The following is a 13,171-nucleotide window of genomic DNA, read 5'->3' on the forward strand; positions in this document are numbered from 1 at the left end:
GTTCTTAAAAATACCATTTAAAAAAGCAGAGTACATCAGAAAAGCTACAGTCTCCTTATTCGTTTCTCCTTACAGTAGATCAGTCTATATTGTCACAGCTAGGCCATGTCTAGCAGCCAATCCATCTGCTTTAAGCTACATGGTCTGTATCTCAAGCCTATATTCATAGTCCAAAATCAAAAATACAGATTCACTCAAAACTGTTCCCAAAATGTGAAAGTCCTAGGTAATTAATTCAGTTAGAATTTTAATGCAGCTTAGTAATATGCAGTAATTCTAAACATTGTATATGTTGCAACTCAGGCAGAGCAACACATTGTAATGAAACATTTGTATAGTACAGCACACTGGGGAAACAAAAATTGACTTAAGAATATGGAATAAGATTTTGGTAAGATATAACACCCACTAACAACTAGAGTTAAAGTAGGTTAAAATTTCAGGGTTTGTTTTAGAAAAAGAGCTGCAAAGATATTCAGGAAGAAAACAGCTTGAGTGTGTTTGCTATTTTTTTTTTTTTTAAAGTAAATTATTTAAAACAAATATACTCATTTTCTTTCATGCTGATTATATTTCCTAGTGGAAACTAAGGATGAATATCATCATATCTTAAAATCTCTTTAGGTCAAATAAGCCTAAATACACTCCCACACATTAAATCCACCCTAAAATCTAAAATAAGATGCCAGATACAATAAGCTTTGCTAATAAAAATGAATCTGAATTCTTTTAGAATAAGCCTCTAAAACCTTGAGCTTACTTCTTAAGATACTTTATCTAGTAAAGGCTGAATCCCTTGCTGAAGTTTCTTTGCACTTGTAAAAACTACAAGAATTATTTGTACATAAAGGTTTTCTAAAGGATTTGTACACAAATTTGTACATAATTTTGTAAATTATTTGCACATTCAAAAAAAAAAATGGGTATTTGAAATTACCACTGGTCAAGTTTTCATAAAACATACATACACTCTTAAGTGCACATGTAGGAGTGATTCATGCTCATAAAACAGAAGAGTGGGATTCTAGAAGTGCCATCTGATGGCATACCAACTGATCCTCACAGATTTAGAACAGCTGTTTCTTCAGCCCAGCTGATACAGTGAAAACATCTCAGCTTGGAGACAGAAAAGTTTCATTCTTAGCAGAAGAGATTACTATGGATCTGTACATAATTTTAAAGAACTTCCCTTTGCATGGCATTTCCACAATGTCTATCTTAAAAGCTAATTGGTTTTATTCACTCTTTAGGTACAGCTATGTACCTAAGTATAGGTCAAGGGAGCCAATGCAGAGATGGAAACAAAGCCTCATTTAAACAGGGAACACCACTAACTGCTCCTAATAGCTCTCTGTAGCACTCACTCCCCACTTTTCAGCTATAGCTAATGCTTCAGTTTAACTACCCATTCTGACAGCTCTGGGACCCTCTGCTCCCCTTGTTCTTCCAGCCACTGTAGAAGTAAACTGCTTATACATACATATGCTCAGCAGAACAGCACCAAATGTTGTTCTGTGTTGTATGCTCCCTTTATAAGGACTGGAAATTAAATTCCTGCCACAGGGAAGTCAATAAGAATTTCACTCTAACTTCAAATAAACCTAACTTTCACTCTAAAATGAGTACACGTCACACAATGTTAGGTATTTTACTCAGATATTTCAACTAAGAGCCATAAAGGAAAACCACCTATTGAATAAGAGAAAATTATTTCCTTGGACTCTCTGTGGATTTGGTTTAGCAGGGAATATGTAAATTCTGTTTCACTTCCAGAAAATAATTTCACAGGAACATACTGTAAGGAAATGCTACATTTTTAAACTAATTCCAGAAGTTATTTAAAGGTCTGATGTGCAGAATATAATGGCCTTTTAACATGAAATTTAATAATTACTGGAGTTTATGAAACAGATTGAGCAGGGTAATTTCATCTCATTCTAGATTGTCTTAATAATGTTGACTCACTTTGAAACTAAATGTTCTATTACAGAGGTACTTAGAGCAATTAGTGGATTAATTCATCAATGGATTTTCAATTAATTGGAAATACTTATTTTCATACTGTGCAGCCAAAATTCCTTTTAAATCCTAGAAACAACTCCACTCCATGGGACAAGAAGACTCTAAACCAGTGGCCTTCACACACCGTGCTCAAAGTCATGCACCTGTGTATAAATGCTCCTCCAGTCACATTTGACCCTGGTGGACTGCCAAGTCATCATAGGCACACACTACTACAGCTTTACCTGCACAAAACCGATAGCCCATGCAACAGGTACCGGGAAGAAAACTCTCCGTTGTCATAACAACAACATGTAAACGTAAATAAGGACTGGTAATAACAGAGGAAGAGAGGTAGTAGTTAAAGTCTACATTACACATGTTACAGTAAGGGTTTTCACTCTGCAAACTCTTAAGCCTTACTTTTCCTAACTAACTTATTCAAGCTGTCTGTGCAGTGGAATTTCTGTGCTGTGATTGTTCATGCATCCAGGCATAGGTCTTCCTATGAAAATATTTACAACTAGAATTAAGGAAAACTGAGACAATGAGAATTTCTTGCATGAGAAATGTGCAACTGGTTGTCCTGGTTTCAGCTGGGAGAGAGTTAATTTTCTTCTTAGTAGCTGGTGCAGTGCTGTGTTTTGGATTTGGTGTGAGAACAATGCTGTTGGACACCCATGTTTTTAGCTGTTGCTGGGTGATATTTATACTAAATCAAGGACTTTTCAGTTTCTTGGGACCTATGGGTGAGAGGGCTGGAGGGGCACGGGGAATTGGGAGGGGACATGGCCAGGACAGCTGACCTGAACTAGCCAAAGAGGTATTCCATACCATATGACGTCATGCTGAGCATATAAACTGGGGGAAGAAGGAAGGGAGGTACATCTGGCATTACGGCATTTGTTTTCCTGAGTAACCGTTACACATGACGGAGCCCTGCCTTCCTGGGGATGGCCGAACACCCGCCTGCCCATGGGAAGTGGTGAATGAATTCCCTGGTTTGCTTTGCTTACATGCATGGCTTTTGCTTTACCTATTAAATTGTTCTTATCTCAGCCTTGAGTTTTACATTTCTCTGCAATTCTCCTTCCCATCCCTCTCAGCAAGCGGGGAGTGAGCGAGCAGCTGTGTGGTGCTTGGCTGCCAACCAGGATTAAACCATAACACTGTGGCTTTATTCCACAAATGAACAGAACGGTAGATTACAAGCACAATCTACATTTCAGCTACAAATTTTTGAAGCAGAATGCCTACAAATTACGTCATCTTCCACTGAGATGGAGAGATTCACATGAAAAGTAATGGTCTATAAATGACCATCTGTAGAACTGGAGGTCCTGAGGACTCACAGCAGCTTACAGTTAGATAAGGCAAAACACTTGCTACTTACTGGATCTTTAATAACTAAGCCACATGAAACTGGCTGCACCCTGTTTAACTGAATGTTGCATTTTCTCAAGTTAATTGAAGAAAGAGGCTCTGCAGAGCACTAGTAGTATTACAACAAATTACTAAATAGCTTCCAATATAACTAATGTTCATATCTATCAATTCAATTTAAGTTTAATTCTGTCACAGCCAGGCATAGACCTTGTCAAAACCTTTGTGAATTCTTCCATAAATAGTAGTCTGTTCCTTTTTTTCTATGATAATATAGTTTAAGATACTCAGGCATATTCTCAAATGCTCTTCTGAAAACCCATGTCCAATATAATAGCCCTTCTTACTATGTCTAGTACAAATTCTTTGTAGCTTTATTCATATAATATACAAAAGCCACTCTGGCTTTTGCCAGCACAACATATTTATCCATGCATTTACTAATTCTGTTCTTTATCATGTCTGCAACTAACTATGTTTGATTCTAAAACTATAGTTACAATTTTGTCACATGAGGCCTTTTTAAATGTTAGCATTGTATTTGCCAGCTTCCATTTGCCCTCTAATGAGGCTGTTCATGAAACCTCTTCAACAATCAGTTACGTAAATGTCATTACTTTATCAGCACATTCACACAAAGTTCTTTACATCCTTGCATAAATCTCAGATTCAAATACCTGTTTCCCCTAGAGCTACTGAGCGGATACAACTCACCAGCCTTAACTCCTCTATATCTAAGCTGGTTCCACAAACATTTTCATGCCAACAACAAAACCTATACGCTGAGTTGATAACTTAATAAATCAGCGCTTCTGTCCTCCTGTATCTGACATTTAGATCAAATCCCGGAGGGCATTAGCTGTCTGTGTCTTCTATAATGCTAAACACAATCAGCAATTATTGTATATCTTTCGTTAGTTTGCTCATCACCACAGTTTTTCTCTTTAACTACTTTATACATGTGATCCAGAACCATATCACCTTCTGTATATATGACAGTTCTATTTTAATCCTAAAGAGCCTAGAATACAAAGACAAAGCTTAATATCAGCAAAGGTTAATTCCTGAAACAAAAATAATAATTTATTAGCAGTAATCTTGCACAATATCCAACTATTTTTATTTTAATTCTTACAGTCAAACAGCTTTCTCTCCAAAACATTTCCCCCTCAAAAGTACCTTTGTTCCTCAGGCAATGCTTTTAAGATGAGCACTGTCAAACTGTACATGTATCAGTAAGCCACGTGTTCACATTAAAAGCCACAAATGACTAAAATAAAAAACATGAAAAATACACACAAACGCTGTGCAAAGAGCTATCCACAGTTTTACTAACTATCCAAAGTAGCATACTAAACCAAGCACTGATATCTCTCTTACTAGTGGCACAGATGTAATTTTACTATTTTGAGTTATATTATGGGACTTAGTCAAGATGAAAGACAACAGGTGAAGGCAAAGTAGTTGCATAAGAACCTATCACCACCTCTGAATCACATTAGTTTTAAATAGATACTTTGGGACAAATAGATATTGTAAGTAAAAGCAAAGTACTGTACAAAGAGCCACAAATATGTTATTATCAGGAAGAACCAATACAGTAGAACACAGCTGCATCCATCGATCCCTTCAGGTATCATCATCTAAGAAGGGCAGCCAGAAGTGAAATAATGAGGTTAACAATACTGACCAAAGGATAAGGTGAATCTTCAATGAAGAGACCAACTACTCAGTGTAACAACCTGAATTCCACTTTATTCTTCTGAGACAGTGTCTAATTTCCCCCAGAACTGACTCAAGCTCTTAATGATGATGATGATTATTGTTGTTGTTCTTATTGTTTTCCCCATCTCTTCTCTATGACACAAAAGTTCTTTCACCAATTAAACTATGAGCTTCAAAGTTACTTCTAAATAACTCCTACCAGTATGGTAAGCAGGCTCAATGCATGTTCCCCTCTAGTTCACAAGCTATGAAGTTGATAGAAACATTTAACGATTAATTTTGCTGGCAAATGACTGCCTTATTCTCCATGTCAAAGCTGCAGCTGGGGGAGGAAACTGAAGCTGCATGCATAATCAACAATTATAGGGTATGCATGTAAAAGCTTCCCACCTACTCTGAATTTAGAAAATATTTGCCATATTTATCCTATAAGCATACCAAAAGCAGCTGGGAGGGAGAAACACATTTACACAGACCCTAAACCCACACAATACACAACCTTAACACAATGGAACTAATTTTGAAGGCTGTGCCCAGCTGTAGAGAGACACAGTGCTCAAGAGAAGAATTCAGTGTGCATATTACAAATATATTTTCAATTAAATATGCGGGTAAAGAAGGTAAAGGTAAAGAAAACCTTTTTGTGTGAGGGATCGTTCTTCTTCAAAAAGAAATGATTAATAGAAAATATTCTCCAACCATACCAAAATCAAAAGCCAATGAGACATGGACTGGGGTTTATGCTACGTACTGCATATGGGAATTCTTATATTCACAATGGAGGGTCTTCTGCAATTGTTGTAAAAGGTGACTAAAAAATTATTCACCGGGATGAAATGGTACCATGAATTTATTTTTTCAGGTAATATTAACAAATTCAGTAGTGCCAATGTTGGCTCAAGGTTCAACACATGAAGTATACCTCTGATGCTCTGCAATCATCTTTCTGTTGCTGCTACAAAAAACGCATAAATAATTCACCCAACTAGAGACATGCAATTGCATCACACTCAAATCACCAGTTCTGGGATTTGCACAAACATACATGTTCTATTCCTGATGGTTCCAAATATCAAATTCAAAAGCCCTGTATGTTTTATTGATGTTACTTTGCATTCTTTAAAAGGCATAGGTGTCTTCTTGTTTTGTAAAGGTTTCTAGCTTTCAGAGGAATCCAGACTACTCATACTACCTACCACTGCAAATGGGTTTAGAAAATGAACAGAACAGATATCAGTGTAACATAATATTTTATCATACATATTTAGAAACACATAAATATGTACAAATAATGCTATTTATTTATTCTTTCTCCCAGCCTGAAAGTTATTCAGCAACAAATGTATAGCAGTAATTCTGCATTCTCAGTGCAGGATATACTGCAGGGAAGTTAATAACATATAATGCATTTCCCTATAATAGAGATTATCCAGATATTTCTGTGGAACAGGACTACAGGCTGTTGAGCAGACAGCATAAACAGAGGAATACATTGTCATGTTGAGCACCTTCCATCAAAACCTAAAGGCAGCCTGAGTGAAAGTGGCACCTAAAACTCACAGGGTTCATCTGAGAAGCTGGTGTATATACAAAAAAGCAAATTAAATCCTAAATCTACTCTCACTCTCACTGTAAGTGTACAGAAAAACAATGCCTCTGATTTCTTTTTCTTGCATCTCTAAGCTCCTGATTGCCAACCCCCAGCTTTGATTGGAAATTTTCCCACAGCAATGGGAAATATACAGTAGAGGCATTTTCCATAATTTTCTGATGAAAAATTCTTCTGATTCTTTCTAGCTGACCTCAAAAACTGTTCCCACTCATTGGGGTACGTGAAGAATGACAAGATACAGAAATCTGCCATTAAAACAAAATTGATAGAGCTATAAAAGTAATTTTTTAAAATCCTATTTTTTTCACTTTTTTGGTAATTTTCTTTTTTATTACATCCCAAATCCATTAATATTATGACAATAGTAGACACACGTCAGCAGGGACAGAACAAGGCATTGTAACGGTATTTGGATAATCCACTCTGCAGGAATGTTCATTATTCTTCTTGAGGTTTCACAAGAGTTCCCTGGCAGAATACTGCTACAGCTGCTTTACAGTCTAATGTCATTACAAGGTTTGATAATGTCTGCTAGAGGAATCTGGCAGGGAGCAGAGTACTAGGAAAATCCTTGTGATACTGAGGTGTAACTAATGGAGACAAAACTGCTGAAAAAATTGAGAGTAGTAACAGCTATTTGTTTTTGAGTTTTGCAAGAGCCCTGAGAGATATTTGTTATTTCTTGGAACAAAAATCACACAAATCAAGTTACTTTTTCTGGAAATGATCATGTTTCTAATCAAAATAAATCATAAATATATATATTTTTTAAGAAAAAAAGAAGTTCTAATCTCTACCTTATCCATGATATAGAAATGATCAAAAATCATTCCTATTTTCTTCAGTACCTCTTATCTACATTTTCAGATCGAGGAAAACATCAAAACTGTGGAAAAGCAAGAACTACAAATTGTCTATCAACTACAGTAGTTGGTACAACAGAATAAATAAGATAATCATCAGCAGGACCCAGTTCATGAACCAACTTTATTGGCAAACGTCAAGGAATTCCCTTTCTTGTTTCAAAGACACAGATACAGTCAATATAAAGTTCAGCAAACATAGCGTATTTGTCTGCATTTTATATCTGTAAGCAAGATTTGGTCTGATAGCATGGCCTGAGTTGCTAGTGTGTGACATATGAGCTCTCAAATATGCTAGACAGAACTCTCATTCAGGAGAAAAATATCCAGTAATTAAAGACTTATCATCTAAGAAAAAAGATGGGAAAGAAAAGGAGATAATCATGTATGCACACTAGTTCACATTTGCATGTACTTGTGTCCTATTACTGATGTACAAATACAAGGTGTCTGGACTTACTTCAGGAGAAACAAACGGGAAGGACAAAACCAAAAAGCAATCCTGCAGTAGGAATTCATGCTGCTTCTTCTTCCAAAATACTACAGTCTCCAAAAACTGACAGTCCAAGTAGCTGGATAAGAAATTAGAACATGTGTGGGTGGATTCCTTCCTCCAGCCTGAATTAATCAAAAATGATTGTTTGCTGTATTATTTTAAAGCAGATTTTTGGAACAGGTTAAAGAACCACTGTTCTGACTTTAGTATCTCAAGCCTAATAAGCAAGACTCCTGTAAAAAACTTGTAGAAGCAAAAATTAGTAATAAGGAGGGATAAACATAGAGTGCACCTTATGTTTTTATTTGTTGCTTGGAGAAATTCACACATTCTTGCACAAGACCTACCTCATTCAGTTTGGCTGTGGTTAGTTCAAGTTAAAGCATGTACACAGAGGAACACACAAAGTCATGTCTCCAGTCAGTCTGGGCACCTCTACCTACTTCTAATACCTTAGGTGGGCCCTAATTACTGTATTTTCCTTTCCCATATTCTAAACCTGAAACATATATTAATACCTCCTGCTTTCACTTTTTTCCAACCTGTTATTAAGCCACAAGAAAATAATGCAGACAACAACGCTGAAGTAAAAAGTTACAAGCAATCACAACATATTTATGAGAGCAGCATCTCCCAAAATTTTGGGGCAAGTTAATCCCTACTGATCAGGCACCACTAAATATTCCTAAGAGAGCTTTCAGAACCGATCAGTATCTGTCTTGTATATACACAATTTTAAAACAATTATAAAAAAGAAAAAAAAAAAACTAATTTCCATATCACAAAAGGTTTACCTGCAAAAACATTTAGTAGCATATAGAATGTACTATAGAATGAATGTTAAAAGGTTATATATAAAATGTACTATATGTAGTACACCTTCATTGAGCAAGGCTTGTTACTTGTTCTAAAATCCTGAAATTGGATTAAAGATCCCATTTAAAAAAAAAACAACACAGATTTTTACCCATTGCAGGACGCTTACCCTCCACAATGGACATTTTCTCCTTCACATTCTTGAAGCCAGAGCCCTACGTAAGTTGACTAACCAGAATGAATGGATTAGATAATGGCTCATTTCTACCTTTCCTCTCACAGAAGACAAAGTACTTTGGGGCTCTTCCTACCAAATAGCTGCTGATTCAGTGATTATCTTAAAGATTTCTACATTGCTTTCAAATTTGCTTGGTATTGGACAACAGCTTCAAGATTTATTTAGGTGTGAACAAGCTAATAAACAGAGCAATCACCCAAGCCTTGTTCTCTGGGGAAAGCAGACTAAATCATTTACATGCACTATCCTCCAAATAAAGTCAGCAGAATGTTTTTAATGATCAAACGCCATTAACCACGATGGAAATGCTCTCTATATCAAGATTACAGCTGGGGGTGTTAGTCATTTTTGAAAACAGACCTTACTCCAAAGAGGTCCTTATAAAGACATAGGAGACAACTTTTACTTTACTGCATTACATTAACAAAGCATCTGAGTTTTTTGTCTCCAGAAAGAGAATCTAAGTCCACACAACATTCTTCAATCTTAATATGTGAAATATTAAATTATGTCCCATTATCCTTCTCTCTCATATGCACACATCTACATATGTGGGAAGGAATCTTGTAACCCCTCATTTCCACGAGATAACACACGAGAAACCAGTTTTGAACTAAAGTCTGAAAACTCATTGTAAAAACTTACACCTAAAGACTTAAAAATATGGACCAACCTGCCACCATCTACTGCCTAACAGAATGGCACCAGTCACATGCTGCTAACAATAGGCTGACCTTCACCCCGGATTTCTCCTTTGCCTGATAAATCTGACTTTATAAGTATTCTATATACATAACTTCTTTGAGTCAACTTACACTTCCGATTTGTGAAATGGCACAAAACACCTGTACTCCATGAGTTATCTCCACTGATGGTCAGCAGCTGACACCACCGATCAAGTTACAGCACAGTGTATTAGCCCTGTCCTGACTATTCACACCTTTCACAGATACATAGTTTCAGTTCTCTCCCATGATAATAAATACTTAGACTTTTCTATAAAAGGATTAATTCTTCCACATCAAAAGCAAGTTTTTTATTCTTTTCTAAGCTACTACTATTTTGGTTCTCTCACACTCAACAGGAAAGAGGATGAACCAAAGTTCAAGATTCAAAAGGAACATATAACACTTCTATAAGTTTGCCTTAACAACAAGTTATGCTTTAAGAAACACTGTTATAGAATGTACATGCCTTTCTGGTTCTGATTCTTCCATTTTATGAGCAACTCTACAGGACTACTTAGTGTTCAAACCAGAGAACATGTGTGGCTGGGGAAAAAAAAAATTAAAATTAACTCCAGGTTTCTGACCACAGTAAATCTTCTACCAACTTAAAAATAAATAAATAAATATACTTAAAAAAAAAAAAAACAACAACCAAAACCAAAAAAATTCCCCAGAATTACAGACTGTTCTCATCTTTGAGGTGCAAAATGTTCTTGAACTGTTCTGTTCTAAAAAACAACATGGGAATTCATTGTGTTGTCTCAAACACTGTTTTTCAAAGCATTGCAGCTCTGTTACATAATTTTCTCCACAGACATCCGACTGGTGCTAACAATTAAGAGCGCAATACTTACCATCCAACATTATGGTTGTTACCCAATAACTATTAAGTGGAAAAACAAAAGTTGTAAGTCTAAAGGTATAAACCATGGCTCTAGTAGCATTCTTGTACACGTTAAAAATCCCCCAGGACTTAGTGAAGTCAGACTTCTCAAACTTTTTGCAGTAAAGCGGAGTTCATTACCTCTTTGCCTGGGCAACACAGTGATATCTACATAGTGCTAGCACCTCCTAGCAGCTGTAACATCTTGGAAAGAAATTCAGAAGGCAGTAAATGCTTAAAAATTTGGCAGCCCGGTCAGCTCTTGAATTCAACTGTGAGGTTTGGAAGGTCCCATCATCACATTATTAACATTTAATTAAAAGGCCTAGTGCTCCTCACTGAATTACCAGAACTCAGTTATAATTACCAACGATGCAGCAGATGAACGCCCAAGACACCCACTTCTAATTTAAAAAGAAAATAATGATCATATCCCTTCACTGCAGAGGTTCAAAACCCCAAGATACTGCATACAGAAAAGGACATTCTCCAAAAGTGTCTCCATGTGCGTACATGTGCATGAGTGAGAGACAGAGAATATTAAAAGAAATGCCAAATCACTATTTTTCTAGCTGAAAAATCCATTAGCTGACAGGGGAAAAAAGAAAGGGGGGGGAGGGGAAGCAGGAGGAAAATGCATGATGTACTATATCTTAAATGCTCTACTTTTAAAATCTGTCTTCAATGTTTACCAATAAGTCATCATCTAAACACAGTCTGTGTGAGTTTTTAATCTACACAGATACTTGATCAACTGTCGTTTATCCTCACACAGTAAAATCAGTATTAAGGAGTCAGCTGCTTGAGACACTTTTTTCACAAAATGACAACGATCATGTTTTCCAAAGTAAACCCTAAACTCTAAGAATTCCAAATCCACGGTTCAGTCCACAGTGTGACATCAAGGCCAAACAAGCTAGCTGTTATTCCAGTGGCTTTAATTAGTTTTATTTTAACACACCCGTGGTATCTCCTTACTGAATTGTTTTTAGCAAGGCTAAAAATGTAAAGAGCAGCAAATGCAGGCACCAGAAAGAATACTGCGAGCCGAAGAGCAGTTTTAAAGATTTCCTGTGAGAGCTGATAAATCTAGTAAAGTTTATTTCTACCACAGCCGTACATCACCTTTTTTCATCTTTCCATGTAACACTAATTGAGAAAGTAAGCAAACAAAAAAACCTTTAGTGTCAACACACCTGAACACTGTATGGAAGGTGATTGCACGCGTAAGACATTGACTATTCGTGCCAGATACAATTGATTGTGTTCCCATTCCAGTCGTGGGTAGTTTTTAACACCGAGAAAGGCTTTGTTATTGGATAACTGCATCAAGTTGTCACCTGAAGTAAAAGCAGCCCAAGCAGCCCGCATTTGTGTCAATACAGCCCACCAAGCCTCCCCTAATCACAGGGATGCCAGCAGACGGACGCAACGCGGGGCGAGGGGCTGTCACCAGATTAGCCTGTACAGACCGTGTGACGCCTCGGGGATCAAAACTTGTCCGGTCGGCCCTGAACTACAGCAAGTATCATTTGCCCTTCCGCGTTCGGCCAAAACGGAGCTCATCGGCCACGCTCATGACTTTGTCTCTTAATAAACGGCTGCGTGAGAGAGTCAGCGGGGAAGATGGAGCGGGAGACAGCGCGTACCGGGGGCGCAGCGCAGCTCCCCGCCCGGTACCCCGCGCAGCCGGGCGGCCCTGCCCCGGGGCGGGGCGGGGTGGCGGTGGCGCGGCAGCCCGGGAGCCCGCTGCCCCGAGCCAGGGCTGCGCTGCCGGCGCCGCCGAGCCCGCTCGGGCCGGCCGATGTACCAGCGGCGGTGTCCCGGCAGCGCTCCCCAGCCGAGTCCTCTCTACAGGCTGGCAGCTGCTTGTCACGCTCGGTCCCCGTCCGCCCGACCCTCCCGTCGCCACAAGGACCCCCGAGCCGGCGTAAAGCCGCCTCCCCCTCTACGTCCCCCGCAGCCCCGGCCGGGGTGAGTGAGGCACGGTCTCCCCGCTCCCCCGTACCTCTTTGCGGCGGCGGCGGCTGGCCTCGGCTGCCAAGCGCCGCCAGGAGCAGGAGGAGCGGCAAACTTTCCCGTGCCATGGCTCCAGGGCAGCAGAGCTGCCGGCTCGTCCCGCCCCGGGCCGGCCAGGCGAGTGAGCCGCCCTCGCCCGAGAGAGGAGACGAGACCCCGGTGCCCCGGGCAGGGAGCAGGACACACCCCTGCCGCCCCCCCCCCCGCCCCGCCGCTCTCCGCCCCGCCGCGCCGGGCCGCGGCTCCGAGGGCAGCCGAGGCGCGACAGCCAGCGGGGCCGGTGCGCCCCGGGGGAAGGAAGCCGGCGGCTCGGCCGAAGGGGGGGACGGCGGCTGCCGCAGGCTCCCCGCGGCGCTAAGCGCGCGAGGCCGCCGCCGCCCGCGTCCCGGCCGAGCGTGCGCCCCTCG

At 39.5% G+C, this 13,171-nt stretch overlaps 1 protein-coding gene across 2 annotated transcripts in view; it reads right to left on the reverse strand.

The window, feature by feature from the left end:
• The window catches only part of LAMA2 (laminin subunit alpha 2), a 376,489-nt gene extending 363,549 nt beyond the window's left edge, over nucleotides 1-12,940 (reverse strand). For both annotated transcript variants that reach the window (XM_040599010.1, XM_040599009.1), the window contains exon 1: nucleotides 12,754-12,940. In XM_040599010.1, coding sequence (XP_040454944.1) covers nucleotides 12,754-12,832 — 79 coding nt within the window. In that variant the 5' untranslated portion in view covers nucleotides 12,833-12,940. The remainder of the gene's footprint in view (nucleotides 1-12,753) is intronic.
• Between the last annotated feature and the right edge of the window lie 231 nt (nucleotides 12,941-13,171).

Source organism: Falco naumanni, chromosome 6 (genome assembly GCF_017639655.2).
Source record: "Falco naumanni isolate bFalNau1 chromosome 6, bFalNau1.pat, whole genome shotgun sequence".
Taxonomy (NCBI): domain Eukaryota; kingdom Metazoa; phylum Chordata; class Aves; order Falconiformes; family Falconidae; genus Falco; species Falco naumanni.